The following is a 27,918-nucleotide window of genomic DNA, read 5'->3' on the forward strand; positions in this document are numbered from 1 at the left end:
ATTTACTGCATTGACAGTTTGATAATTTTGGCCCAGATGTTACACCACGACGTTCACAAAAGCAATGAATTCACAATCAGGACATCATCTGTACTTTATATGAAGTCATGAACGAGTGCAAGCGATACAAAGACAGTGTTGTTTAAGCCACTAAATACAGTATTCCATAATAAAACTGTACAGTGTATAACCACAACAGGACACATGAAGCATTTTAAACATAGTATTTAAACTGCAATAATGCACTCTTGAATATTTCTCAGAAATGTAGCATCTCTAAAAAATACCCCTAAAAAGAGGACCCTTGTTTTATGGTGGTGTAATACTGAAAAGCTAAAGGTCAAGTCGTGTCAAAGAGATAATATCTGGAATTATTGTAATCAATTTCTTCCATTTGACTTCCCTATATGTATCAGAATGAAAGGTGACGTGAATCTACTGTATTGCCAATACACACAGAAAACTGAATTGAAATGCTTGACTCTATTTTCCAATGTACCAAACAACTGTAACAGTCTCTTTATATGTCAGTATATGCACTAGAAATAAAAGCACATGATTTACAGAGCCAAATAATGATGTTTTAAGTGGTTATTTTACCATCTTCGTTATGTTTTCTAAATATCACAGAGTTTAATGGGGTGTTCCTTTATAAATTCATTCAGATGAAAGCAGGCAGAGCGACTTGAGGTTGCCTTGCATTTCTTTTCTTCTGGTATCTTCTCGATCCACATGTCATTGTTCAGTATATACCTGAAACTTCAGAAACAATAGAAGAACAATGTTTTATGAATCAAAAAACAGTTTGCATTTTGTCTTTTCAATAAACTTCAGATTTCAAGGCTTACTGTTGTCCATCGTTATTCAGAACTGAGATTGCGTCGTCCTGACCCATGAACAGATATTGTGCTTCATTATTCAGCTCCATTTTATCACAAGATAAGCGCAGTATCATCTGGCGCGTGACATCTTTCTGGATACCAGAGTCCTTCCCTTTAACAAGACAGGTTGTGTTGATCTATTATTTATTGCGGTAACAATTTACAGTAAGGTTCTACGTTATTAGGTATAATGAACTTTGCAGAATCCATTACTTGAAGTATGTACGGTCATTCGGCAATTATCACAAAATAACTCCCAACAACGTGGTCAGGTCGGGGTTTATTTTGTGATACCAGGCTAATGATACATTACAGATATCACATAAACAAATATGTGGACAGTAGACAAGAAATGTTGGTTGAAATAATCTTATGATTTTACCTGTATGTTATCTTAAAGATTCCGCTAAGAAAAAATAGTCCATTACAACCAGGGCCTAAAACGAACTTTTTGCCACAACTGCCAAAGGACTTAAAAAAGTGCTGCGAATAAATATTTTTACTGGCCATTTGCAAAAACAGGCAGTTATGACACCAAAATTTTAGATACCAGTGAAATTCCCAGTTTTCACAGAAATTTAATGAAGTAGGCTTGTCAAATGTAGTCTTCACTGTATAAACTAAACATAGATTAAACCTTATTGAAGTTACAGAGCTTATTCAATCAAGAGCAGTGAGTGTTTTTTAACAAACAAAAAACCCCACAGATAGCTGCAGATATATTAGGCTGCTGTCACTTTAAGACCACATGCACAGATCCAATATACTAATACATTCTGTACACGTGCATTTTCTCTTTCAACTTCGTTCATTTAAAGGGATAGTTCACCCAAAAATGAAAATTCTGTCAGTAATTACTCACCCTCATGTTGTTCCAACCGCGTAAGACCTTCGTTCATCTTCGGAACACAAATTAAGATATTTTTGATGAAATCTGAGCCTTGTCTCACTCCTCCATAGGCTGCTAGGTGGCCCAAACTTCATTTCCTTCATTCATTTCCTTCTCTCTGGGCCTCGTAGTGTTTTTGCGCTGCGCGTCTGTGTTGCACGTCATCACGCATCACACACATGACCAGCGTCGGCCAATAGTGAGCCTACGTGGTGACGTGTAACACAGACGCGCTGCGCAAAAACACTACGCGAACCAACTAGAGGTCGAGAGAGAAGGAAATGAATAGTAGAATAAAGTCGTTATTTTTGTTTGTTTTTGTGCACAAAAAGTATTCTCGTCGCTTGATATACTTAAGATTGAGCCACTGTAGCCACTTGGACTATATTAACGATCTCTTTAATAACTTTTCTGGGCCAGCAAGTTTGGGCCACCTAGCAGCCTATGGAGGAGTGAGACAAGGCTCAGATTTCATCAAAAATATCTTAATTTGTGTTCCGAAGATGAACGAAGGTCTTACGCGGTTGGAACAACATGAGGGTGAGTAATTACTGACAGAATTTTCATTTTTGGGTGAACTAACCCTTTAAGACACAACCGACTATGTTTACTAGGATACTCGTTATGATGGGCTTTTTTTTTTTTTACATAATTTTGAGTGAATTTGCTAGTGGATGGCACGATTCGCCAATCAAAACCAAGTATTCAAAACTGCCATAGAATAACTAATAGTTATAACTTGAAAGTTTCATTTTAAATTTAAAAATACAGAGGACCAAACTTACCAATCTGAAGAACATCAGTGATTAATGTGGTATAGTGCATAAACACTTCATCTCTGCTTGAGTTGAGAATTTTAATCACATAGACTATAGAAAACAGAACACATTTAAAATGTAAGTGAGTATAGTGTTAAGACTTGGCAACATACCGTATTTGTACATTATCTGACTTTAGTTTCTCACCATAGTCAACGGTAGGATCGTAGCATGCATATCTGCTCCGGGTGGTATCTTTCATATCCTTGCTGAAGGTGACTTTCAGATCTGGACAACCACCTGAAAAGTGTGAAATGTACATCTGGTTTTCACTTATGCATTTGTGGCCCATGTGTTCAAATATAATCACAGTACACTACAGTTTTCCCCACCTTCTGCACATGTACACACATCCCCATTACACAGTTTGGAGATCATTGGGCTTTTCTGAGGGGCTGTATAGAATATGCCACATCTCTTTTCTGTGTAACACATTGAATAGCATTAGTCAGTGCTCATACTCAAAAGTGTTGTCAATAAAGTGTTCTGTTCATAGCGTTTGATGACCTGGGCTGTAATAGTCATAGATGACAGCAGAAGCAGGTTGGACAAGGCCCATGGGAACGACCTGGTCAGCACCAAACTGAAGACACTCCTCGGTTTCGGTGATCTGTTGACATGAACCGTGTAATCAAATTATTCGTGTCTGCTGGATCTGTTAAGTACTGATGAATTAAAGTGGAGACAATTTAACTCAATGATATTTATTTTCAAATTCAAAAAAAAAAAAAAAAAAACATCAAAAAGAAACAATTTAAAATTCATGGGAAACTATTCTATTACCTTCGCAAAATAAAGAAAAACTTTATTATGGTGGGTTTCGTAGTGATCATTGAACTTCTCTGAGCCCTTTACATTCTGTGGGGGGAAAATGAGAGATGAAATAAATTCTTCGAAAAAAAAACCTTTCATATTTTATATCACATAGTATTTGTATTATTTGTAACTGAACAAAGTCAGGAAATTACAGAAAACTTCCAGAAATATGGCGCTTATTGTAAGAAAACTTGCTCTAATTTTTTTATTATTTTTTTATTTTTATTTTTACCTAATGCTTATTGATAAAAAAAAAAAAAAAAAAAATTATGAAAATGGTAAATAATATCAAATATTATGAATACTTACATTGTAATAACAAGTAGAATACTAACAAGTCATAGAAATATAATGTATTTTTGAGAACTACATGTAATAATAATAAAAATGATAAATGCATATGCACATGTTCCAAATCCTTGATGTTTGGCATCAGTCCACTTAGGAGTGAGATGTCCACCATGACCATGCCAACAGAATAGTTATTTTTCATGCTGTGGGAGGACAGAGGGGAAAATAGGCCAAACAATTCTGTTGAACATTTATATAACAGATTATTTATATAACATTTATATAACAAATCATTTTTAAGTGCATAAAAAGACAGTTTACTGTGCTCACCCCACACACACTGTGTATATGAGTGAACTCTCTTTCTTTGGCTCCTCTGAGATTTGTCTTTTTCTGCGGTTGCGAAGATCAAACCATTCTATGCTGCACATGGGCTCATCTTTTTGATCCTCCCCGGCTTCGTAGTTGTAATAATCATCCAACGTTTCATTCTTACTGTACATTTCTAGAGAAGAGCATACTGACTTTAAGTCTTATGATACCTAGTCTAGATTATTATTAGATGACGTTTGTAACTACTCCTCCTCGCCACCTGAGGTCACCCTCACCCAAACAGTAGGTGTATAGTTTTTAACATCCTGTCTGGTTGAATAAAACATTTATACTTTTCACAATTCAAATTTAATTTCTTATTCAGAGTGACCAGAGCCGGACAGTAACGGAGTACATTTACTTGAGTACAGTACTTAAGTACAATTTTGAGGGATCTGTACTTTACTCGAGTATCATTTTTGGGGAGTACTCATGACTTTCCTCAAGTACATTTGAGAGGCAAATATTGTACTCTTTACTCCACTACATTTCTATCCATAACCGTGAGTACCCGTTACTTCTTCTAAAAAAAAAAAAAAAAAAGGAAAAAAGAAAAATCTCGGAAACCCTCAATTTGTTGTTTCCCTCTCAAACGTGATTGGATTGTGCAGGCGCCACTGATTGGGACAGCCTATCAGCAATCACCTTCAGCTTTCCGCCAAAGTCAACTCCATGGTCAGATTTAGATAAGAGACGAAACCATGGACGAAACAACGGATGAAGACGCAGCAGGTCCATCCCGGGAATGTGCCAACCCGTGGCCCCACCTCGCCAGACTATTTCTATTTTCTGAACAAGTTAATGATAGTTTTCGCTTCAAGTGTTTGCTGTGTTTACCAATGTAAGCACTGTGGCAGTAGTAATGCAATATTTAGAAAATGTACTCTTGTACTCTTGATACTCAAGTACTTTTAAAAACAAGTACTTTAGTAGGCCTACTTTTACTTAAGTAGACATCTGACTGTAGTACTTTTACTTGTACTTGAGTAAAATTTAGCAAGGGGTATCTGTACTTTTACTCAAGTAATGAAGCTGTGTACTCTGTCCGCCTCTGAGAGTGACCTACAACAACAGCGGCTGTCGCATTATATGTTACGTACTGTATTCCAGCTCTCCTTCCACTGTAACACTAAGGTGAAAAAGATCACAGTATGTTTCATCCTTCTTCATAGTTCTGAATGTCTGCACAACCTGTAATGAGCAAAAAGTCATTTAAAATAGCATTAACTGAAACATCATATGTTAATGATAATGATATGATCATCATTGATGATCCAATAATGTAAAAAAAAAAAAAAAAAACGTACTGCTAATGTTCCACGTCCTGTTCCCTTAACATTTAGGGTAACTTTACCAGCATTTCTGACCTGTGTAAACAAGTGCACATATAGTGAGGGTTTTTTTTACTTGTTATGGCATACTTTATCAAATATTTAAAGACCAATAAAATCACTTGATGAGTTTTCTGCACTCTGTATATATTCCCCATTGAAATTGGATGTTTCAACATTTCAAAACGTTTGTTCCTTTTTTAAATTAGTTGCACCAAAGCCATGAACCTACTTTCTAGTCGCTTGAATATGGAATTAGTGGGAGGGGCTTATTCGTTCAAGAAAGAAAAGAACATTTGGACAGTACAAATGAGTCATCACTATTTTTAAATGTAAAGTATATGCATATATCTGCTGAAGATAAATAAGTCACCTTTTAGGAATAGTACCATTACTGTTTTAAGTAATCTTTCTTACCTTAACAGCTTCTGTGGTGAGCGCATTATATCTGGTCAAGTGTAAATCTTGCTTTTTGCCATTTTCAAGGCACAATTCCACCCTTAGATTCAGGTCTCCTATATCGTTGCTCAGCATGCTGTATTTCGCCAGAGCCTCAAGGGCCACGACTGCATCCTATGTATATATATAAAAATAAACAAAAACAAGGATTAATGCAAACTAGAAAACCAACACAAAAGATGGAAGAAATGGGGCTGACAAGTTTTAAAATCGCTAATGTGCCAAAAATTGCTTGGTCTTGTGCCTATAATTTTCACATTATGTGTCTTGTCATTTAAAAAAATGCAACCTTTTTAAAAACAACTTGCGCAGTAACTTGAGGTTTGTTGCCTACTGTCGTTCAGGCAAGGTCATAATGGTAATAATGGTAATAATGGTAAAAACTCTTTAGTTCATGGAGCACTCTTTAGTGTATTTCAACCTGCAACATATCTTTTTATTATTATGCCTCACTGCTGTTTCACATTGAGTACACACAGTTCTTTTATGAGTGAGTTTTTAACTTAGTAAGAAACAGTCCTTGCACACAGTCCAATGCAATGTGTGTGATTGTGTTGATCTGTTACCATCAGACAAATGAATAAAAGGTACACTACTGTTCAAAGGTTAAGGCTGTTTTTGTTTGTTTGTTTTTGAAAGAAGACTCTTATGCTCACTCACCTAGGCTCCGTTTATTTAATCATAAATACAATAAAATTTTTGAAATATTATAATTTAAAATAACTGTTTTCTATTTTAAAATATTAAAACAATTATTTACAGTATTCTTGTGGTAGCAAAACTAAAGAACGACTCCAGTCTTTGTCACATGATCCTTCAGAAATTATTCTAATATTCTGATTTGATGCTTAAGAAACTTTTTTTATTATTATAATAATTAATATTATAAATGTTAAAAACATGTAACACTTTTGTGGAAACTGTGATTTTTTCTTTCTTTCTTTGAATAGAAAGCTCAAAAGAACAGCATTTATTTAAAATCTAAATCTTTTTTAACATAATAAATGTATTTACTGTCACTTATGATCAATTCAATGCATCCTTGATAAATGTAAGTAGGCTATTAATTTCTTCCAAAAATGTTTAAATGGTAGGTATATCAGGCTATCAAACAGTTGAAAAAGAAAAAAAATCTAAAAATAGCATTACAACACTTTTTTGACATCGTTTTATAAGGAATTAGAATCAACATTTTATAGTTAACTCTTTCCCCGCCATTGACGGAAATTTCAATCATTTCATTTGTTAGAAAACGCTTCCGCGCGGAAATTTCCGTTTTTTCACTGTTATACGGTAGGGGGTGCTATGGCATCTTCTGAAAGACTGCTGAATCTCCTAATCAAAACACGTGAAGAAAATGCAGAAACATGCGATGTCATACAGTGCTATGCATAAGTTTAGACACCCATGCTAAAGTTGACTAAAAAGAGGAATAAAAAATCATCTTTTGGAAATTGAACTTAATGCCTTAATTAAAAAAATTTGGAAAAATCCAACCTTTAAAGACACCAATTTTCTTTGTGAATGAATAATGTATCGTAAATAAATAAATGTTCTTCCTTAAAATACAGGGTGCATAAGTTTGGACACCCCTATGTTAAATTCCCATAGAGGCAGGCAGATTTTTATTTTTAAGTATTTTTTATTTATTTTTTGTTTAGGATACTATGCATCCTGATAAAGTTTCCTTGGCCTCTGGAATTAAAATAGCCCCACATCATCACATAGCCTTCACCATACCTAGAGATTGGCATGGGGTACTTTCCATAAGATCATCTCTCAATGCAAATCAAACTAGCTATTAGGCTAACTGAAATAAAACCATGCAAATCTCTAGGTATGGTGAAGGCTATGTGATGATGTGGGGCTATTTTAATTCCAAAGGCCAAGGGAACTTTATCAGGATGCATAGTATCCTGGATCCATGAAGTAACTGGCCTTTAAAAATAAAAATCTGCCTGCCTCTATGGGAATTTAACATAGGGGTGTCCAAACTTATGCACCCTGTATTTTAAGGAAGAACATTTATTTATTTACGATACATTATTCATTCACAAAGAAAATTGGTGTCCTTAAAGGTTGGATTTTTCCTAATTTTTTAAATTAAGGCATTAAGTTCAGTTTCCAAAAGATGATTTTTTATTCCTCTTTTTAGTCAACTTTAGTATGGGTGTCTAAACTTATGCATAGCACTGTATATGTAAGCTAATCATATGAATATGTAAAATAATGCGATCAACAGCATATAAATCAAAACTGCCTAATGCTAATGAATGAAATGTAGAGCCAGGACGAGCTATAGGACTGTGCAGGCTTTGGGGATGTTGATGGACTCGATCTACTCCATCATTTTGAATCTGATTTGGATTTTGGACTTTTACAAAACGCTATTTTCACAGCTTTTTCTCAAAATTGTTTTTTTTTTTTTTAAACGTACCCACACTGAAGTGTTAATTAAAGCGTTTTTTTGTTTGTTTATTTGTTTGTTTAAAAGCTGAGGGCCTGTTCTTTCTTTTGATATATTGCATGTTCAAATAGGCCTATTCATACAACAAAATATTCTGGGGGCCATGACACTTTTGTGAAAATGATCAAAAATGCTCGCAGTGGCTGGCAACTTAAAGATTGTATGTAAGATTGTGGCCAAAACTGGTACTGCAATCACTTTCAAATTACTGTAGAGCGGTGTATCCCCTCCCCCTCCCCCCTGACTCGAGGTTGCCAGATAGGCTGCAGGATCCAGCACGAACGTTTGTAGCTGCAGCTGTGGTAACTAGAGCTGAGCTGGCAACCCGGATGCCGAAACACTACTGACTTCGTGATTGGTAGATAGGTAGAGGGTGGCGCTTCAGGCCAAAACACAACATGACAACATCAACATCAGTTAAGGGGGTTCAACTTCACTTTTTAAATGACAATATCCTGGCCGGACTACTGTTGTCAGTGATATAAGTATTTGAAATGAACATGATTTCTTAATGTCTAGTGACATATCAGGGCCATTTTATGATTAATTGAAATACATTTCTTACATACAGCTCCTTTAAAAAAAAGAGTTAATATAATTCCGCAACCCACCTGTGTGGACTGGAATCCACCACCATATTTGCGCTGCTCTGTCAGCCAGTTTGCAGCGAGTTTAGCAGTCTTCATGTCACTCACTGACAGCATACTGAGTAGACCATATGCTGTGGTCTCCACAGATTCAGCCGCAGCTTTACCCACTGATTCGCCTCTGCCACCTTTGGCATCCCAAAAACACTTTTCTGTGCAGAAAGGAGAGAAAATATGATGCATGGATTGGATAATGACAAATGAGCTAAAAAACTGTGACCACATTTTTTTGGTGATTCTTTATTTATTAAATATTTTATGTGTATAGACATGCAGTTTTTGAGAATATCTTCTGCTGTCACGTGAATTATGTTCTAAGAGAAAGAATTCAAGATGTAAAATTGCTGGTAATAATTGAATTACTGACCGCTGTCACAATTAGCAATGTCTTTTAGCTTCTGCTGCACTCGCCGGGCTTCTGCACTTTGATGGTCATGCAAGGTCAAGGCATAAGCTGTGATGGCAAGCGAATAAGGACTCTCCAAAGCATCCAACTGCCCAACTAGATAAGACTTTGCTTTGTCAATAGCTGCTCTCTGGAAATAAACAGAGGTTTGTTTTGTTTATTCAGTAGTTAATGAACTGAATTGATGTCACTTGAGTTAATCTGTTACCAGTTCTGTATCACTTCCCAGCTCGTAGACTTTCAAAGCATGGTTCATTGAAATAAGGAGAAAAGCAGTTAGGGGAACATCATCTTTCGCCTTTCCAACTCCTCCCTGAGGACAAATATTTTTCTATTTTCAGTCAATGTTAGCAATACAATATTGATAAATAGAATAAATATACCCTTTTAGCTGTACCTTCATTCCTCTGTCATATAGGCGATTGGGATCATCCCATGCACCATTGCTCTTCTGTTTGGAAATTAGATAAGACATGGCATCCTGAATATATAAGTCATTCACATTGATAATGTCCCGGGACTCCGTCAGCTCCTTGGCAATATATGCAGTAAGCCTACAGGAAGGTTGGATAGAAGAAAAAGAAGAAGAAAAAAACACTTTTGTACTAATATATATCAAAAACAAAGTCAAAATATTACGTGTGGATTTCTTGTAGTTAATATAAAAAATACATATTAAGCATTCTTGGCATTGCTAGTGTCATGCTAGAGTTGCGCTAGAGGAACCAAAAATGTACCAAATACTGCTGGGAGTCCGCAGAAAGGCTCCGTAAGAGCCATCCGGTTTCTTGTGTGTGAGGACTGTGCTGTAACCTGGTACATAAGAAGTTAAAACAAAGATGTATGTGGTTTAAGTATATATGATGTTTCAACATTTGTCAGGTATATTAATACTTAATACTTTTGTATAATGGTGGGCCCAACCCAAAACTCACATATATTGGCAAATATATGATTTGACAATACTGTTCAAAAGTTTGGGGTCAGTACGATTTTTTTAAAGAAATTAATAATTTTATTCCAAAAAGGATCCATTACATTTAAGAAAAGTGACAGTAAAGGCATTTTTAATGTTGCAAAAGATTATATTTCAAATAAACACTGTTTTTCAAACTTTCTATTCATCAAATAATCCTAAAAAAAATATTGTCAAAGTTTTAACAAAAATATTAAGTTTTCAACATTGATAATTATAATAAATGTTTCTTGAGCAGCAAATCAGCATATCTGAATGATTTCTGAAAATTCAGCTTTGCCATCACATAAATAAATTACATTTAATAACATATTCAAATAGAAAACAGTATTTTTGATCAAATAAATGCAGCCTTGGTGAGCATAAGAGACTTTTATCAAAAACATAAAAATAAAGAAAATCGTACTGACTCCAGGAACGCGATTTCAATAGAGGAGGAAGAACCCGATTAACATTGTGGGGGGACACATTTTCCACCAAGGAGAGCCCCCAGCAACAACCTGGATACCCTAGTTACGGCCCTGCTCATAGCTTATGACCTATTCGAATATTTACTTTTTTTTGTCATCTAAAGGTATTTCATAATGGATACGCACCAGTTTGGATCATTGATTGGGCCTCATCTCTTCGTTCAGCTTTCAGTGATATCCATTGGTTGGTGGCATCCAGGTACCTCATGGCATGAATAGCAGGAGACATCTTCACCATAGTCTGCTCCGCACAGCCAGTGGGCAGCTGAATGAGTTTATCAACACCCTCCAGGTTTAGACAGTTCTCTACCGACTCACCCATCACACCACCTGGAAGATAACAAGGTCATTATCTACTGTACCTCAACTCCATCCATCCATCCATCCATCCACACACACATAGGCTCACGCTCTTCAGAAACATTCACAGAATAAGAATTCACTTACTTGATCATTGGACTGAAAACTTCCCTGGAGTTTAGCGGCTTAAAACCTTATACATATATACCATCTCACCTTTTAAACTCAAATAGATGTCTGAGTCTGTCCCACCAGGGATCTCATCAACAGGCACTGGAATATCAATCTCTAATTTCCTCACTGCATAAAAAGACACACAAAAAAAAGTTGACTGCAATGATGGAAAGCCTATGAACTGATCTACTATTTATATGCTGGATTCTTACATTTTGGATCAATGTTGAACTCCCTGTCAATAGAGGCGATTTGTCCTTCCCCCTAAAGATGAAGGATTATCAAGAGAGTTTTTGGGTGAATACTGAATCACTTGTAGGAAACAAGAGTATTCCCATGAGAAACACCTTACATTTCTCAGGTATGTGGCACTGAAGCACAGTAAAATCGTGGTATGCCACACTTTACCTCCACACGGAGCTCCTTTTCTACTCGATCTTGGGCAGTGTCTGAGGCGTAAGCCAGCACGGTGATGGGGATATTTCCGATAACAAGGGGCACCACGGTGAAATACACAGCCACTGCAGAGTTACCAGGAACCGTGACCTCCTCCCTCACCTCACTGCCGCCAGCAGTGCACAAACCTTCCTCCTTATTCATCTTCACTATTACCTAAAGAGACACATGATATGGCATTCTCGGCCCTTAGACAGGAACTAGAGTTTTGCCGAGTTTCAAAGCATTTTAATCTTGTTTGTCACACTAATCATTTTTCAGGCACATGCACTGTTTGCTGGTTAAAAAGAATAGCACCTGAAATAAAGATGAATTAAATTTACCTGTAAACTCTCTTGCTTGTAATTGTACACAACAGCTTTAACCTGAAGCTGTTCATTTCTCTTAACAGAGTAAGGTAGGTTGACAGACAAAAAGAAATCTTGGAAGACCTTCAGGGGTTTTGGCTCTGCAATGCAGAATCCTAAATAATAATAATAATAATAATAATAATAAACACCTTTTGAAAAATAATCAGCATCTAAATAGCACACCAAATGGCAGATTTTAAGTAAATAGCAACCTTTTGTGGAAGAAATGCCCACAGCCTGTATTTCCCAAGTGGTTATAGAATCAGGAGCAACTGCATCATGCCTTTAAGTTTACAAAAGACAAAAAAGTATTTACATATAAAAAAAATGATGTTAGAGGTGATTTATTCTATTCATCAGTATATGTAGTCAAACTCATTATAATATTTATTTATTTATCTGATTAATTGGTAACCTGATAATGCCAGTCCTATCTGATTCAATGACTGTCCACATCCATGACTGTGGGAAATATTTACGAAGGTAGATTGCATCCTCATTAATAACAATTTCGTCCAGTGTGTCGTCAGTGACTACAGTGACAGACAGAAAAAGAGTAGATTTCAGCTTTTATATACTTTTTTATATTTTAATACATTTTATAATTTAAATTTATTGTATATACGTGTAAATTTAGTATTAATATTGACAATATTGTAATAATAATTATGATTATATACTAAATGACTTCACTGCTCAGTAACATTAATACTATATTTTACTATACTATATTTTTTAACTATAGTGGCACTGAAGCCACTGATATAGACAATATTTTAACATTATTATTATTATTATTATTAATAAGGATATTAACACTAATAATAATACAAATTAATATTATTATAAAATAATAAACTAAACTGACTTCACTGCTCACTCATTTCTTTGTTTGGTTTGATTTAGAATGTCAAATCACTGTAGAATTGTGCAATAAATGTGGTTTTAATCAAAGAAAACCCTTCCAAGAAGTTATGCAAGACAAATTGTACCTCTTCCAAGGCTGGTTTTTCTCCTCTCAAATTTCTCCTTCTTCCTCCTCTCATTTGCAGCTTCGCAGCATTGTTTAAAAGCCTTACGACAGCTGTCCGATTCTTTTACTCTTTTGAGACGCTCATCACAGGACGTATGCAGTTTGCTTGGCCTTACACCATCAAGACAACATTTCCTGTCTATGTTCTTATAGCTGTTGACTGTTGATGATATTATCAATTGACATATGATTAAAAGACAAATCATGTGAGGAATGATCAAGGGTTGTCAAACTGTTGGTTTGCAGCTTACCGACTGCATTGTATTTTGCAACATAGTCCGCTGCTCTCCTGATACGAGGGCCAGGTTTAGAGTTGTAACACTTATGCTCTGAGAAGTAAAAAACTGTGTTGATCACGCTTTCATGCTCTTATGGTTCTTGAATAATAATTCACAAAATAGATTGTCAGCAGGTATTTTACTTGTGGGTATAGGGGTTTCCAGATCACAGTTACAAATGAAAGTTAGCCCAGCTCTCTGCAGAACAGCACTGGAATCCTCTCCTCCTCCGACAGAGCAGGCCAAGTCATACGAGTTCATATATTCAAACATCTGTGGGGAAAAAACAAATCATCTCCATCATGAGCAGCAATACTAAAAAGGTGCATGCAGTACTTTTAGGAGTACACTAGCATAGCGTACTAGATATCCACAAAACTCCAGTTTTGATTTTGTACATAGTGTACAGCACATAATCCCAAATGCATTACCTTTTGAAGGCTTAGTTTGTTTTTGTTCAGAATGTAAACAGCTGAGTCCACTGCGGCAAGAGCCACCTTGGCCTTTGGATCTGTTCTGACCGTCACCTTAAACTCAGTTGCAGGTTTTATCTCAGCCATTGGATCAATTTCTACCTATACAAACAAAACGGTATGTGGAAACACTCGCTTCTAAACCAATATTTCACCATATTTAGATTCTGAATGATGAATCGTCTCTGCTGTACCTTGCCTTTACAGACATCTTTCACATCGACCCACACAGAGTCAGCCACTATTTTTCCCTTTGGTTTAAGGCCTGTAAAATAGTAGGCGACCAGGCGAAAAGAAGGCACCATTTCCACATTGAATTTCAGATTGATTGTTGTGATTTCAGTTCTTGGCACCCTCCCCACCTGCACAATTCGTCCTTTACTCCAAACCTGTTTGGGGAATTATTTATTTTTTAAATGATGGAAGACATTAGATTGAAGATAAAGCAAATCTGGTAAAGACCTATTCAAAAAATGACATCCAAGCTGATTGCTCTTAGTCTTACCATAAAATAAAAGAAAGTTGGTTTTCCTGAACCCTGAGGTGTAATGTCCCGTAATGTGGCTTTCAAGTCTTCTCCAGGCTGTAGGAACTGTTGCTCCACTTCCAAACTAAGATAGCTGTGTTCTTCAGCTTTTATTGCACTGGCTGTCATCTTTTTATCACTACGAATTACCTCCTGGTCTCTCCCCTCGGCAAAAACCTGCAAAATAAGGACTATATTAAATGGACAGTCCCAGTCCTGGATGCTGATTGGTCAATACCAAAGCCACAAGGATACACAAAAAAAGGTTCATACTGTTGTTGACAGCAGATTTAAAACAAGGTAATTGTATAGGAATGGTAATAAAGATATATCAAATATCATGTGAAATCTCACCGTTATAGCTAAATTCTTAGCCTGTGGTGGTATTTCAAAGGACATGGCTACATCTCCCATTTCATTTCCCCAGCCCTCAGTGCTCAGAATCTGCTCTGGTGATCCTTTTATTCCAACAGTGGCTGTAAATTTCAAGTTTGGGACTCTTTGGCCATCTGGATATGTTGCAGTAGCCTTCAAAAGAAATGCAGTAATCAAAAAATAATTTAATTTATTTGTGTATGCAGGTGTGATACTAACATAATTTTTAAAGCCAGAGAGGGATAAAAATAACATATTTGAGTTAAAAAATTATTTAGGCCACATACCAAAATGGAAAACATGCCACCCGGGGTGAAATATGTCTTGGTTTTTGACAGATCAACAACATATGGTGATGTCACAATCTTCACAGAAGAACTTTCTGCTTCCTCTAGATTGCCACCTGCATAACATAAGTCGAAATATTCATTGTGATATAATTTTCAATCATTAAACATATTTTAATACCCATCTGAGGATAAATAGTAACTTTAAGTAAATAAAATAAGTGAATAAGACGACGGGTGTATAATAAGACAAAGAAACACATTATTTCATCAATATACTTTTGCACTTGTGATAACTAGATTTTATTTTATTGCATACATTTCCTGATCTAATCATTAGGCTACTTTCCATTTATTACTCACTTGCTTTTTCCAAAACCGAGACTGCAATATAAAGATAATATCCCTCTATATGGCCTTGAGTGTAATTTTCTGACGCTTTCTCTAAGACCTTAGTGAGTACTTCTGTATTTGTAGTGCCATCCTCTACCTACATAACAGAAGAATATAAACAAATAAATCAAATCAGATACTGATAAGTACATTTTACACACACATATACACGTTATAAATATATCTTTTTTTAGACAATTTCTTTTTATTATCTGAAAGACTTAATTGTCAGAAACATTTTAGCTTTTTTTCTACAGCAAAATTATATTCTTACTGCTATCTGCTGTTCAGTGCCTGGGAGATATATCTTATTCCCCATTTCATCAATAAGTCCAAATCGAACATATGCTATGCCGTTGACCCCCTTCCCATAAGTATATCTGAAAACACCAAAAACTGATGAGTTACATTGCAAAATCTGAAGTCAACAACAAACCCCATCAGCATGTGATGGAGTAGCGTACATACCTGGCAGAGATGTTGAATGGAAAGGACTTGCTCATCAAAATAAGGTAAGGCTGTGTAGACTCAATCTTAACCTCAAATGTGGGCAAAACTGTGATAAATGAAAGGTTAAAGTGACTGATTAAACGAGAATTCTTCAAATAGATGCACCTGCAATTTCATAATACCTACCGTATTCCTTGACCTCAAACTCCAATGCTGAGATAGATTCAGGGTACTTATGGAATGATGCAGTGATTTTCCATTTACCAGCCCTGAAGGATGAATAAAATTACACACAACATATCAATGAGGTTCATTACAAGTCCATAGCTGTCCCCTATAATGTAATGTTGCCCATTGTATAAGAATATGTGTACTGTATATGCAAATGTGATTTTTACAACCAGCGCTTTAAACAATCACTATATACACACTTTATTTAGTGTAAGTGTTGTTTAGTGTTCATGTAGTTAACTTACAGCTCCACTTCCGGTATAGTGACAGTTTTTTCCAAGATTTGGTCAGAAATCAAAATATGCTTGTAAACAATCAAGCCTTTGCAATTCTGTAAAAAGAAAGTTTTTCACCTGCTCATTCCAGCTATTTGTGCATATTATTAGTGTTTCATCATGGATAATAACAACTTACTGCTATTTGAACGAGAATTTCATCCTTTATGGGGAGAAAGTAGTTGTCTAGGGTGAAGATTCTGTATTTTACTGAAAAACATGGAATAAAGAGAATCTAAACTAATGTGGGCATTTTTAATACTGGTAAGAAAATAATACATATTTAATAAAAGTAAATAAGTAGAAGAAGAAAAAAGAAAAAAAAAAGAAGAAAGTGAATAGTCATACAGTACCTTTTTCCCCTGGATTATAAATGGGCTTGTCTGTTTGGATAAAAATGTACCCCCTTTTAGTTGACAAAAAGATGTTGGCTTTTTTGACTTGGTCTGCGAAGACATCCTTGCTTTCAGCTGCAAGCTGAACATGTGAATCCATTTCTGTACTTCCATACATCTTAGGATCAACCTACAGTACATTGGTTTGAAAAGACATTGGCAGAGTTTGCAGTGGAGACATAGATTTTAAGATTTTAAAGCTCAAGTGTACAGACTTACTTTAAGTTTCACCACAGCTTGGTAGTTATTGTCCTTGTTAAGGATTATAGATTTATTTTCTGACAGACACCTTGAAGATTTCTGGTCTTCAAAGTATAGTTGCATGCTGGTTTCTTTAGTTGCTCCATGAAGCTGCACACTCACAGTCTCTTCCACTCCCAGGTGAATTTTATTTGGAGCAACAATTAGGCATCTGCATTATAAATGCAAACACATGTATATAAGCACTGATAGGATAGAACAAAATGCAAGAAGTGGGTAATTATGCGAAAAAAAATTTTTTTTACATTTTGTAAAATTAGTCAATAATTCTAGTACTTACGTGGGTCTTGCATCCACTGCAAGAAAAACCAAAAATGCAAAAAACAGAGGGCAGATCATCTTGCTGTTTCACCTTGCTCATATGTGATTATTCCATTAGGACAGCGACTAACATCATCTACCAACTAACTGAGAAAAGACTACGAGGGCTATTTCCCACCAATTTGGGCTTTGACAAAAAAAAAAAAAAAAAAAAAAAAAACCTTGCCAAGAAATTGCATGGTCATGTGGTTTACAAGAAATCTTGTTTATAACAGAACACAGCAGGAACAGCAGCTGTCTGGAGCAAAGGCAATGAGAAAAGAAAAAACACCAGTCTAATTAACACAGTAGGTCTACATTCTAAATGTTATGCCACGTCTTTGTATTCATTTTATTAATGTGATTGGTTGGTTTGTATCCCTTAGGCATTCCACCAATATGATAGGGTTGGGTATGGAAGCTTGTTTCCGCCACGGAATAAAAAAAATGAAAAGATAATTGTGACTTTATGTCTCAAAATTCTGACTTTTTTCTCATATTGAAAGATATAAACTCACCATTGCAAGTTATGTCATATTTGTGAAACAAACGCGCAATTGCAAGAAATAAAGTAAGAATTGCGAGATACTTTATAAACTCGCAATTGTGAGGAATAAAGTAGACTTGCGAGATGTACATTTTTTAATAGTTTATATATTGCAATTTTGACTTTTCTCAGAACTGAGATATAAACTCACAATTGAAAGTTATAAAGTCCAATTCCGAGGGGGAAAAATATTCTGACTTTATAACTCGTCGTAATAGAGCGGTGAAGGTATGAAAACTAATTCGCCACTGGTTCCAAAGATTTTCCTATGGGTTTTTTCGATTTATGTGTAAAACCCCATAGGAAAATCTAAGGATCCAACAGCGAATTAGACTTCTGTTTCTGACATCATACTGAACCTGCAACTGTCAGGGATGAACAAGACAGAAGTAATCACAAATGCAGTAAGGTGAATTTATTAGAATTACACTAGTGTGAACAGCAGGCAAAGCCAGTTAGACACTGGTAAAGAGAGTCGTGGGTATCCACGCAACAACCAGAGCCACAAACAGACAGTCCATAAACAAGATCTGAATTCATCAGTGTTGCAATCACCCAGACTGGAACAGGACTGAGGCACAACTGTGAGCTGGAACACACTGCACAATAAACACCAAACTTGGTGACTGACAACACAAACCAGAAAAGGCACAGGTTAAGTAGAGTCGTGCTAATGAGGACCAGGTGAGATGACTCAATCAGCACTCACGAGCACAGAGAAGCTGTGTCCCAATTGACCGTTCGCAAAGACCCGCCCCCTTTAGTTACTGTTAGTATGTCCGACAAGCCACGCTGCTCTCACGCCACACCATGTTCTCACACAGTGAAAAATATAAATCGTGGAGCAGAGAGGACACTGCCAACACACTGACAGACAGGAGGACAGACCAGGTTACTTTTGATATGAAACAAAGTCTCACCTTTCAAATTTGGTCATTTTTTAAAGAAATTTAAACAATACATACCGTTTTGTGGCTCTTTAATGTGTCTGACAGATCGCTGTAGAGACTCAGTTAAAGCTGCTCGTGAACCGATCGTCTCTTCCTTCTAGTTCATTTATAGACCTTATGCCATCTTTAGAGTATTGTCTTTGAACTTCCGTTTTTTGCAGTCGCTCTGTATATTTCTATGGCATTGCTGTCCAGGAGTAATTAGCTTTTGAAGTGGATTTACTTAATGTAAAGTTAACAAAAGTTATCATGAGGATTGTAATGTTTAAAGCAGATGTCTTAACAAATGTCAGTAGACCGGGAAGATTTTAAAACGAGCCGTTCATTCATAAATACGCAAGATCGCTGTGAAAATACAGACCGGAAGTCAAAAGACAACGAGCGCACCGCTGAAAATGTCCGGGGCTACATAAGGTCTATAGCATCAAATAAACATGAATGAACATAAAAGGAAATGTAGTTTTAACTAGGGATGGCTGACGCGAAACTGACGTTCCGAAGCTTTGTCGAGATCACAAAGCGCAGATGTTTCGAAACACTAGGTGTTTCTCAATGTCAAGGATACTTCCTTGGCAGGACTGGTCCTTCCAAGTCACTTCCTTCAGAGGCTAGGCGAGGCTCCTCTTTAGCATTCGGAGAACACGTAAATGGAACAGGCTAGCAAGTGCACGTCAGTGCGTCATTACGTCAGTGAAAATGAAAAACAGAGCGTTGCTATGGACGCAGTTCTGTTCACTCAGGCAATATAATCGTTTTTAAATCAATAAACTCCTTTTTAATCATATTGATTATTTGACTGTTAAGTGTGTTTAAACAGTGCGGGTCAATTTGACCCATAACATAATGGATGTAATTCTTTTTTTAAACAAATGTTTGGTAACGTAAATATATTTACATTTGAAAGCATACTGATCCGTTAACGCTCCGACTCCGTTAACGTCCAACATTTTGAATTTTTTGAACAAGATAGCAAAGCTGCGCGCATAGGATTGTGGGTGATTTGAGAGCGCGAAGAGCGCGAAGGCTACACATATGCATCCTTTCCTGTATATGGGATATTTTTCGAACGAAGGACTCAGTCCTTGGTGGAAATTCCGAGGATCCTCGACATTGGAACAGTCCTTCGACGGATGTCGATGACGTAGCATCCTCGAAATTCTGGCTTCCGAGGATCCTTCCTTGACATTGAGAAACGCCTGCAGATCCGAAGCGTGATTCAAAACACCCATGTCACGTGACTACGGCTAAATGAAGCTTCGGAGTGTTTCTACTGCGCAGACTCAAACTGAGCTTGACGACGTAGATGTGACGTGAGCAACCTGTCTGTCTTTTAGTAGTTGTGCCAAGAGAAATCTGAATCATTCCCTTCCGAAACTTGCAGAGACGGAGAGTGTGAGTAGGAGGTGTCCATGAGCTAGGAGCAGGAGAAACTTTTGCTAAGTATTCTGATTAAATATTTTGTCATTTTGCCTCCACGTCCCCCCGATTGCCCGTGAGCTTCTCCTTCTGTCCATACGGTAATTTCTCTACTGTAAGACAGAGAGTCGCGTGGTTATGACGCAATCGTTAGCCTATTCTTACAAAAACTGCTTCTACGCCCCGTAAGATACAAGGTAATGGAGCCTTTTATACATTTTCGTGTTTCTTTAGAAATAAATAATGGACAAATGGAGTCTTTAAACGCCTCAGATGTAAAGTTATTCGCTGTCAAAGTGACGCCAAAATGAATGGGAGTCAATGGAATGCTAACAGCAGGTGAGGGTCTGCTAATCAATGGCGGCCCCCGGGGAAGCTTCAGTGTTTTATGAAACATTACCCCCTTGCATGGTCCGCCGAATCAGTGTTTGAATGACAGGGTCGGGAAGAGACCACACAATCACACATCTGTATAAAAGTGAAGTCAACGCATCTTGACCTCGTGGGTTTTTGTGAGAGGAGTTTGATTGTGAGATAGCGGATTTTTGGTGATATAGTGACATTTATAGTGCGATTTGTTTAGTTATATTTAGGCTTACATTTAAATGTACACATTGACTGATAGGCTAGAGACAGACAGAGTATACATATAATGACACATTAATAGATGCATAGATAGAAATATATATAGACAGATAGATTAATAGATAGATGCATATATAGATACATAGATAGATTAATAGATAGACACATATATAGATAGATAGATTAAGATAGATAGATAAATAAAAATGGAGGCTCCACAGAAGAGATGCCGTACATCTGTGGTGTGGGATCATTTCCATTTGGAAACAAATAAACTGAGATGTATATTGTGATCGGCAGCTAGCCTACTGCAACAATACATCATCCATGATGCACCATTTGAGGAACACTCATCCTGCCATTCCCCCTTTACCTAGGCCTGCTACTGACACTGCTGGGCCATCTAAGCAAGGTATGCATTGTTTGAAATATAATTATAATTTAAATATAATAACAAACTGTTGGGACACTGTTTAGAAAGTCCATAGGCCTGTGTCAACCTATAAGCCCTACAACCTAACGTCCCCATCACAACTGCCAATCATGTTAAAAACAGCTTCAATATGAATATAATATGTTGTCAATATAATATAATAATATTATTATAATCATATTTTGTGAATATACATTTTATAGGGCTACATATGAGTACCCAATCTACAGCCAGTGAAGACATAATTTTGGTTTTCCTAATTGTTGTAGTTCTACATTCCATTTGATCTTTCTCTGCACACTGAGCATAAACGTTCATAACATAACTTTGTTTAGGAAGGTTTCCAAATAATGAACCAGTAGGCTACTTTTAATAGCTGTGCACTATTTGAAGCTGTATTTTTTCAATGTATTTGTATAAAAATATGTTTTATCTTCTCTTTTAAAAGGCAGACAGAGGGAATTGTATGAGGCTCTTTTAAACATGGTGGTGAAGGATCTGCAGCCCTTCACCATCGTGGAGGATGAGGGTTTCAGGGCCTTTGTGAACAAGCTTGATCCAAGCTATGTCCTCCCATCCCGGAAGGTGCTTAAAACAATGGTCAGCGAAAGGCACAACAAAACCAAGGAGAAGACAATGGAGGACCTACAAAAGGCCGAATTTGTTAGCCTTACAGCTGACATGTGGTCCTCCATTAATATGTACGGATATCTTGGTGTAACTTGCCATTACATAACACCAGAGGCAAAAATGGCAACTGTTGTACTGGGTGTAAGGAGGTTTTACCAAACCCACACAGCCCAGCATCTCATGGAGGCTAAAGCCTATTGCTAATGGCTGAGTGGGGAATAACCTCCAAAGTTCAGTGCATGGTGACTGACAATGCATCCAACATGATCCTAAGAGCCCAGCTACTCCACCTTTGTCATGTCGCATGTTTTGCTCATATTTTAAATTTGATTGTGAAAAAGGCCCTAGATCAAACCCCAGTCATCAATGAAATACGCCAGAAAGCCAGAAAGATAGTGGGGTTGTTCAGATCCAGCTGCAAAGCAAAGGACAAGCTTGTGGAGATGCAGGGCTTGATGGGCAGACCAACTCTGAAACTGATACAGGAGGATGAGACGAGATGGAACAGCACATTCGACATGCTACAATGCTCGTATGAGCAACGTGAGCCAGTGGGTGCTGCACTTTCCAATTTAAACAGTGATACTGATCCCCTGACAAGTCTTGAGTATGACATTATTCAACAATCATTGTCACTACTGCAACCATTCAAACTAGCAACAACAGAGATGTCAGAGGAACAGAGAGTGTCTGCTTCAAAGCTTATACCACTGTACAGGATGTTGCAGCACAAGCTTGCACAGAAAAAAGGACATGCAACGCAGAAATCAACTGTACAATTAGGTAGGCCACAATGACCATACTTCCCATGTTATTGGCTATAACTGTCATATTGTTGTTATTATTATAATTAATATGGTTTTCTCCTGTTTTGGCTCATAGGCTCACATCTGCAAGAAGGTCTGCACTCCAAATGTGGAGGTTATGAGACTTTTAGAGCCTTGGCACTGGCTACACTGCTGGACCCAAGGTTAAAAAATGTGGCATTTGGAAATCCTGCCAAAGCCCAGGACGCTGAAAAGCACATCACACTGGAGTGTGCTTCGCTGAGGCGTTCAGGTGGAGTAGGAGTAGGTGGAGTAGTTTGTCATGTTTGTCAACTTCATGGGTCCATAATTTCAAAATGCTACAGTAAAAATATCTGACATTGTGCATGGTAACTGTCAAGCATACTGGGTATAATGCCCCAGTGCAACCATTAAAACACCCTCAAAGGGAGCGGAGATATAGTCCCCAAACTGTCCCCAAACTGGGCCAACAATGCAATGACTCTTCCAACAGTTAGGAGAGCCATTGCATTGTTGGCTCAGTTGGGAACACCATGGGCCCTATTTTAACGATCTGAAACGCAAGTGTCAAAGCGCAAAGCGCAAGTAACTTTGTGGGCGGGTCTCGGCGCTGTTGCTATTTTCCCGGCGGGATAAATGACTCTTGCGCCCGACGCAAATCTAAAAGGGGTTGGTCTGAAGTAGCTTCATTATTCATAGGTGTGGTTTGGGCGTAACGTGAAATAAACCAATCAGAGCGACATCTCACATTCCCTTTAAGCGCAGGCGCGTTTTTTCTAAGCGGATTCCTATTATAACGGCGGATTTGCCAGGCGCGCGCCAGGAGCGGTTCACAGCCGAGGAGACCGACGTCCTCGTCACGGCCGTAAAACACAGAGAAGTGACATTGGGGATGGAGAAACACACCCAAATTAGCTTCGGTTAAACAGGCGTATGATAATTTGGGCGTATGATTAAATGTGTAAGCTAGATTTATGCCTATTTTATTTTCACATCTTCATGGACACAACAATGATTTCCCTCGTGTATTAATATGAATAAATGAATGAAATCTTTATTTCGAACAATTAAAAAAAAAATTAAACCAAAGACAGCAACACATTAAATATCCATCAATAAAAATAAAACAAAATCAAGAACAAAATTATTATTTATTTTTTTTGCATAATAATCACACTGTTCGAAAAGGGATACGTAGAAGCCCTAGGCTTATCAAGACCTACAAGACCTAATATTTTTCCTAGTAATAATGTATGATTTGCAAAAATGAAAACTGCTGCTTCTGTGTAGATGAGAGCTTCAAATTGTAACGCGCGTTGTGCACACGCTACATTGATTATGGCCAAGCATGCGCCCTTAAAATAGCATGAATAACATGCGGAACGCGCCACTGACTTTAGACTAGGTTTTTCCTGGTCACTGGCGGAATTGTTTTCTAAACCTGCAAAATAGCATGAGGGAACGTTTGCGCCGGAACACGCCTCCTCTTTGCGCTGAACCGCCCCGGGAGCGCAAGTGTATTTGCTAGTTAACCGACGTGCATCTGTGGAGGGAAAAGTCCGCTTTGCGCGGGTGCAAAATAGGAATGATACATGCGTCAGTGTACAAAGTCAATTGCGCTGGGTGCAAGATAGGGCCCCATATCTCGGCTGTCTTTGAGGGTGTTAATGGTTGCACTGGGGCCTTATACCCAGTATGTTTGACTGTCACCATGCATAATTATAAACATTTATACTGTAGGATTTTGAAGTTATGGACACATGAATTTGACAAATGTGACAATACAGTTAAAGGAGAATTTGCATTGTCTGCCCATTTGGGGTCCCATATCTCAGCTGCCTTTGAGGGTGTGTTAAAAGTTGTACTGGGGCGTTATACCAAATGTGCTTGACTGTCATGCATAATTTCAGACATTTTTACTGTAGCATTTTGAAGTCATAGACCCAAATGCAATGGCTATTCTAACTGTATTGTCTTATCTGACAAATTCATGGGTCCATAATTTCAAAATGCTACAGTAAAAATGTCTGAAATTATGCATGATGACAGTCAAGCACATTGGGTATAAGGCCCAGTGCAACTTTTAACTTCAAAACGCTACAGTAAAAATGTCTGGAATTTGGCATGGTGACAGCCATGTGCTCTGTGAATAAGGCCCCAGTGCAACTTCTAACGCACACTCAAAGGCAGCTAAGATATAACAGGAAATGCAATAGGCGGCTCATTGTACATTATGTAATGTCAAGTTTAAAGGTTCATAACAAAAGAATCCCACAGCAAAAAGTGCTTAAAATTTGGATTTCTTTAAAGGAGTTGCTCTACTATAATGCACTTATGTCCACTTTAACGCACCCTCTGAGGTGGCTGGGAAACAGCGCCGCGAAATGGGCTGAAGGCCCAATACGGCTCTCTGTGCATTGTATAATGTCAAGTTCAAAGCTTAATAAAAAAGGAATTCCACAGTAAAAAGCTTAAAATGTGGATTTCATTAGAGGAGCAGCACTGCTATAATGGGCTTATGTCCACTTTAACACGGCCGAGAAACAGCGCCGCAAATTGTGCAGTAATGTGCCAAATTCAAATCTTCATAAAAAAATAATAATTCCACAGTAAAAACTGCTTATTTGTATTTAATTAAAGGAGTAGCTGTACTATAATGCACATATGTCCACTTTAACGCACCCTCTGTGGCGGCCAAGAAACTGCACAACTAAAAGGACTGATGGCAATAGGTGGCTCATTGTCCCATTTAAAACTTTAACGGTCAATTAAAAAATATCGGTACAGTAAATTGTGCCAATATTTCGTTTTCTTCTAGATCATTATGTTCTTTTAATCCCTTTAGTCGGATTTAACGCACCCTTGCATGTGGCTGAGAAATGCAGAATTTCTTCTCTCTAACAGAGCTTGGTGCGAGCAATGCCATACACACAGGGTGCTTAAGGAAGCGTCGCGTCATTTAAAGGGGAGGTCCACGCGTTAATAAGAAACAAACGAATAAGTAACTGGATTCAGCCTTGTTCCTAACGGAATTACATGTGCATCAGATACCTGTGTGTGTTTACAGGGGTTTCACGCGAGATACCTGTCCTAACTGAGTTACATGTGCATCAGATACCTGTGTGTGTTTACAGGGGTTTCACGCGAGATACCTGTCCTAACTGAGTTACATGTGCATCAGATACCTGTGTGTGTTTACAGGGGTTTCACACGAGATACCTGTCTTAACTGAGTTACATGTGTGTCAGATACCTGTTTGTGTTTACAGGGGTTTCACGCGAGATACCTGTCCTAACTGAGTTACATGTGCATCAGATACCTGTGTGTGTTTACAGGGGTTTCACGCGAGATACCTGTCCTAACTGAGTTACATGTGCATCAGATACCTGTGTGTGTTTACAGGGGTTTCACACGAGATACCTGTCTTAACTGAGTTACATGTGTGTCAGATACCTGTTTGTGTTTACAGGGGTTTCACGCGAGATACCTGTCCTAACTGAGTTACATGTGCATCAGATACCTGTGTGTGTTTACAGGGGTTTCACGCGAGATACCTGTCCTAACTGAGTTACATGTGCATCAGATACCTGTGTGTGTTTACAGGGGTTTCACGTGAGATACCTGTCTTAACTGAGTTACATGTGCATCAGATATGTGATGTGTGCATATGAACGCATCTAAATCAACAGTCTATGATCTAAATAGAATGAATAAACAATAAAGAAGGACAATGTAGACTAAGGTACTAAACTACTTTAAAGGAATATACTGTAACTCTGTTTGCTGTTTCCCACTAGACTGGCTTCCATCATCTTTTCAAATATGTTCATCTTCAGAAAAGTATATCACAGGTGTAAGCCCGTCTATTGGTCCAATGGAGGTTTCCAATAATACGGGGAAGGTTTCTCTGCGTATTATTTGTCTTTCTGTCACGGTTTTGGTCTGGTTTTGTTCTTTTCATGTTTGCTTCCTTGTCTGTCATGTGATCCCTTGTAGTCATGTGATCCTGCCATGTGTCTTGTCATGAGTTTATTGTCTGATCATTGTTCACAGGTGTCCCTTGTCTAGTCATTAGTCTTGTGTGTATTTAAGCCCTCGTGTGTGCCATGTGTCTTGGTCAAGTATTGTTTGCTGTAATTCTGCTGTTGTGTAAGTCTCATGTTTTTGCCATGGTTTCTTGTTTTCATGTCATGTTTTTGTTTCATGTTTTGTTTTAGTTAAAATAAACTGCACTTGGGTTTTCATCTTTCAACTTGCCTCCAGTGGACCTCTTATTACAGAATACTTGACCTTCTACAATGAACCCAGCAGTTGTTGCCCTACTTTCTCTTCGCCAGGACAACCTCACCATTGAGGACTACGTTGCAGAGTTTTGTGAACTCTCTCACCTGGTGAACTTCAATGATGTGGCCCTCAAGGACATTTTTAGGGTGGGTTTAAATGAGCCTGTTTGCTCCCAGCTACCTGGGGGAAAAATTCATTGGTCTCTGGCATAATACATGGACTATGCCCTATTATTGAGCGGTTCCTCATTTACTGTGGGTTATGAGGAGAAGCCCCACAAACCCACAGTATCTGCCAAGCCTGAGTCATTTCACGTCATGCCTGCCAAGCCTGAGCCACTTCACGTCATGCCTGCCAAGCCTGAGCCACTTCTCGTCATGCCTGCCAAGCCTGAGCCACTTCACGTCATGTCTGCCAAGCCTGAATTTCTTCATGTCATGTCTGCCAAGCCTGAATCTCTTCACGTCATGTCTACCATGTCTGGGTCTCTTCATGTCATGCCTGCCAAGCCTGAGTCTCTTCATGTCATGTCTGCCAAGCCTGAATCTCTTCACGTCATGTCTACCATGTCTGGGTCTCTTCATGTCATGCCTGCCAAGCCTGAATTTCTTCATGTCATGTCTGCCAAGCCTGAATCTCTTCACGTCATGTCTACCATGTCTGGGTCTCTTCATGTCATGCCTGCCAAGCCTGAGTCTCTTCATGTCATGCCTGCCAAGCCTGAGTCTCTTCATGTCATGTCTGCCAAGCCTGAATCTCTTCATGTCTGCCAAGCCTGAATCTCTTCATGTCATGTCTGCCATGTCTGGGCTTCTTCACGTCATGCCTGCCAAGTCTGAGTCTATTCACGCCACGTCGGCCGCCGAGCCGGTGTCTCCTGACAAGATGGCTGGCGCCGAGCTAGT

The 27,918-nt window shown here is 37.9% G+C and overlaps 1 protein-coding gene and 1 long non-coding RNA gene across 2 annotated transcripts; one reads left to right on the forward strand and one right to left on the reverse strand.

The window, feature by feature from the left end:
- Positions 1-76: 76 nt before the first annotated feature.
- On the reverse strand, positions 77-17,516 carry c4 (complement component 4). Its single transcript, XM_084418016.1, has 41 exons — positions 17,361-17,516; positions 17,039-17,231; positions 16,778-16,949; positions 16,564-16,634; positions 16,395-16,480; positions 16,105-16,187; positions 15,937-16,024; positions 15,743-15,848; positions 15,439-15,565; positions 15,076-15,191; positions 14,768-14,941; positions 14,393-14,590; positions 14,082-14,276; positions 13,846-13,989; positions 13,558-13,687; positions 13,388-13,465; positions 13,096-13,296; positions 12,519-12,636; positions 12,316-12,386; positions 12,077-12,216; positions 11,706-11,909; positions 11,510-11,561; positions 11,340-11,423; positions 10,950-11,153; positions 10,115-10,190; positions 9,775-9,931; positions 9,586-9,690; positions 9,339-9,507; positions 8,936-9,123; positions 5,816-5,971; positions 5,375-5,434; positions 5,168-5,258; positions 4,026-4,200; positions 3,811-3,898; positions 3,372-3,446; positions 3,096-3,198; positions 2,921-3,010; positions 2,736-2,828; positions 2,556-2,639; positions 849-993; positions 77-759 (listed from the first exon to the last, which is right to left on the reverse strand). The coding sequence occupies exons 1-41, from the start codon at positions 17,417-17,419 to the stop codon at positions 618-620; spliced, it is 5,091 nt and encodes a 1,696-aa protein (XP_084274142.1). The 5' UTR covers positions 17,420-17,516; the 3' UTR covers positions 77-617.
- A 3,662-nt stretch (positions 17,517-21,178) lies between these two features.
- Positions 21,179-23,011, forward strand: LOC311296318. Its single transcript, XR_014628564.1, has 3 exons — positions 21,179-21,290; positions 21,760-22,724; positions 22,824-23,011. It is a non-coding gene; the product is annotated as an uncharacterized lncRNA (long non-coding RNA).
- The last annotated feature ends 4,907 nt before the right edge of the window (positions 23,012-27,918 follow it).

This window comes from Rutilus rutilus (assembly GCF_951802725.1).
Source record: "Rutilus rutilus genome assembly, chromosome: 9".
Taxonomy (NCBI): Eukaryota; Metazoa; Chordata; class Actinopteri; order Cypriniformes; family Leuciscidae; genus Rutilus; species Rutilus rutilus.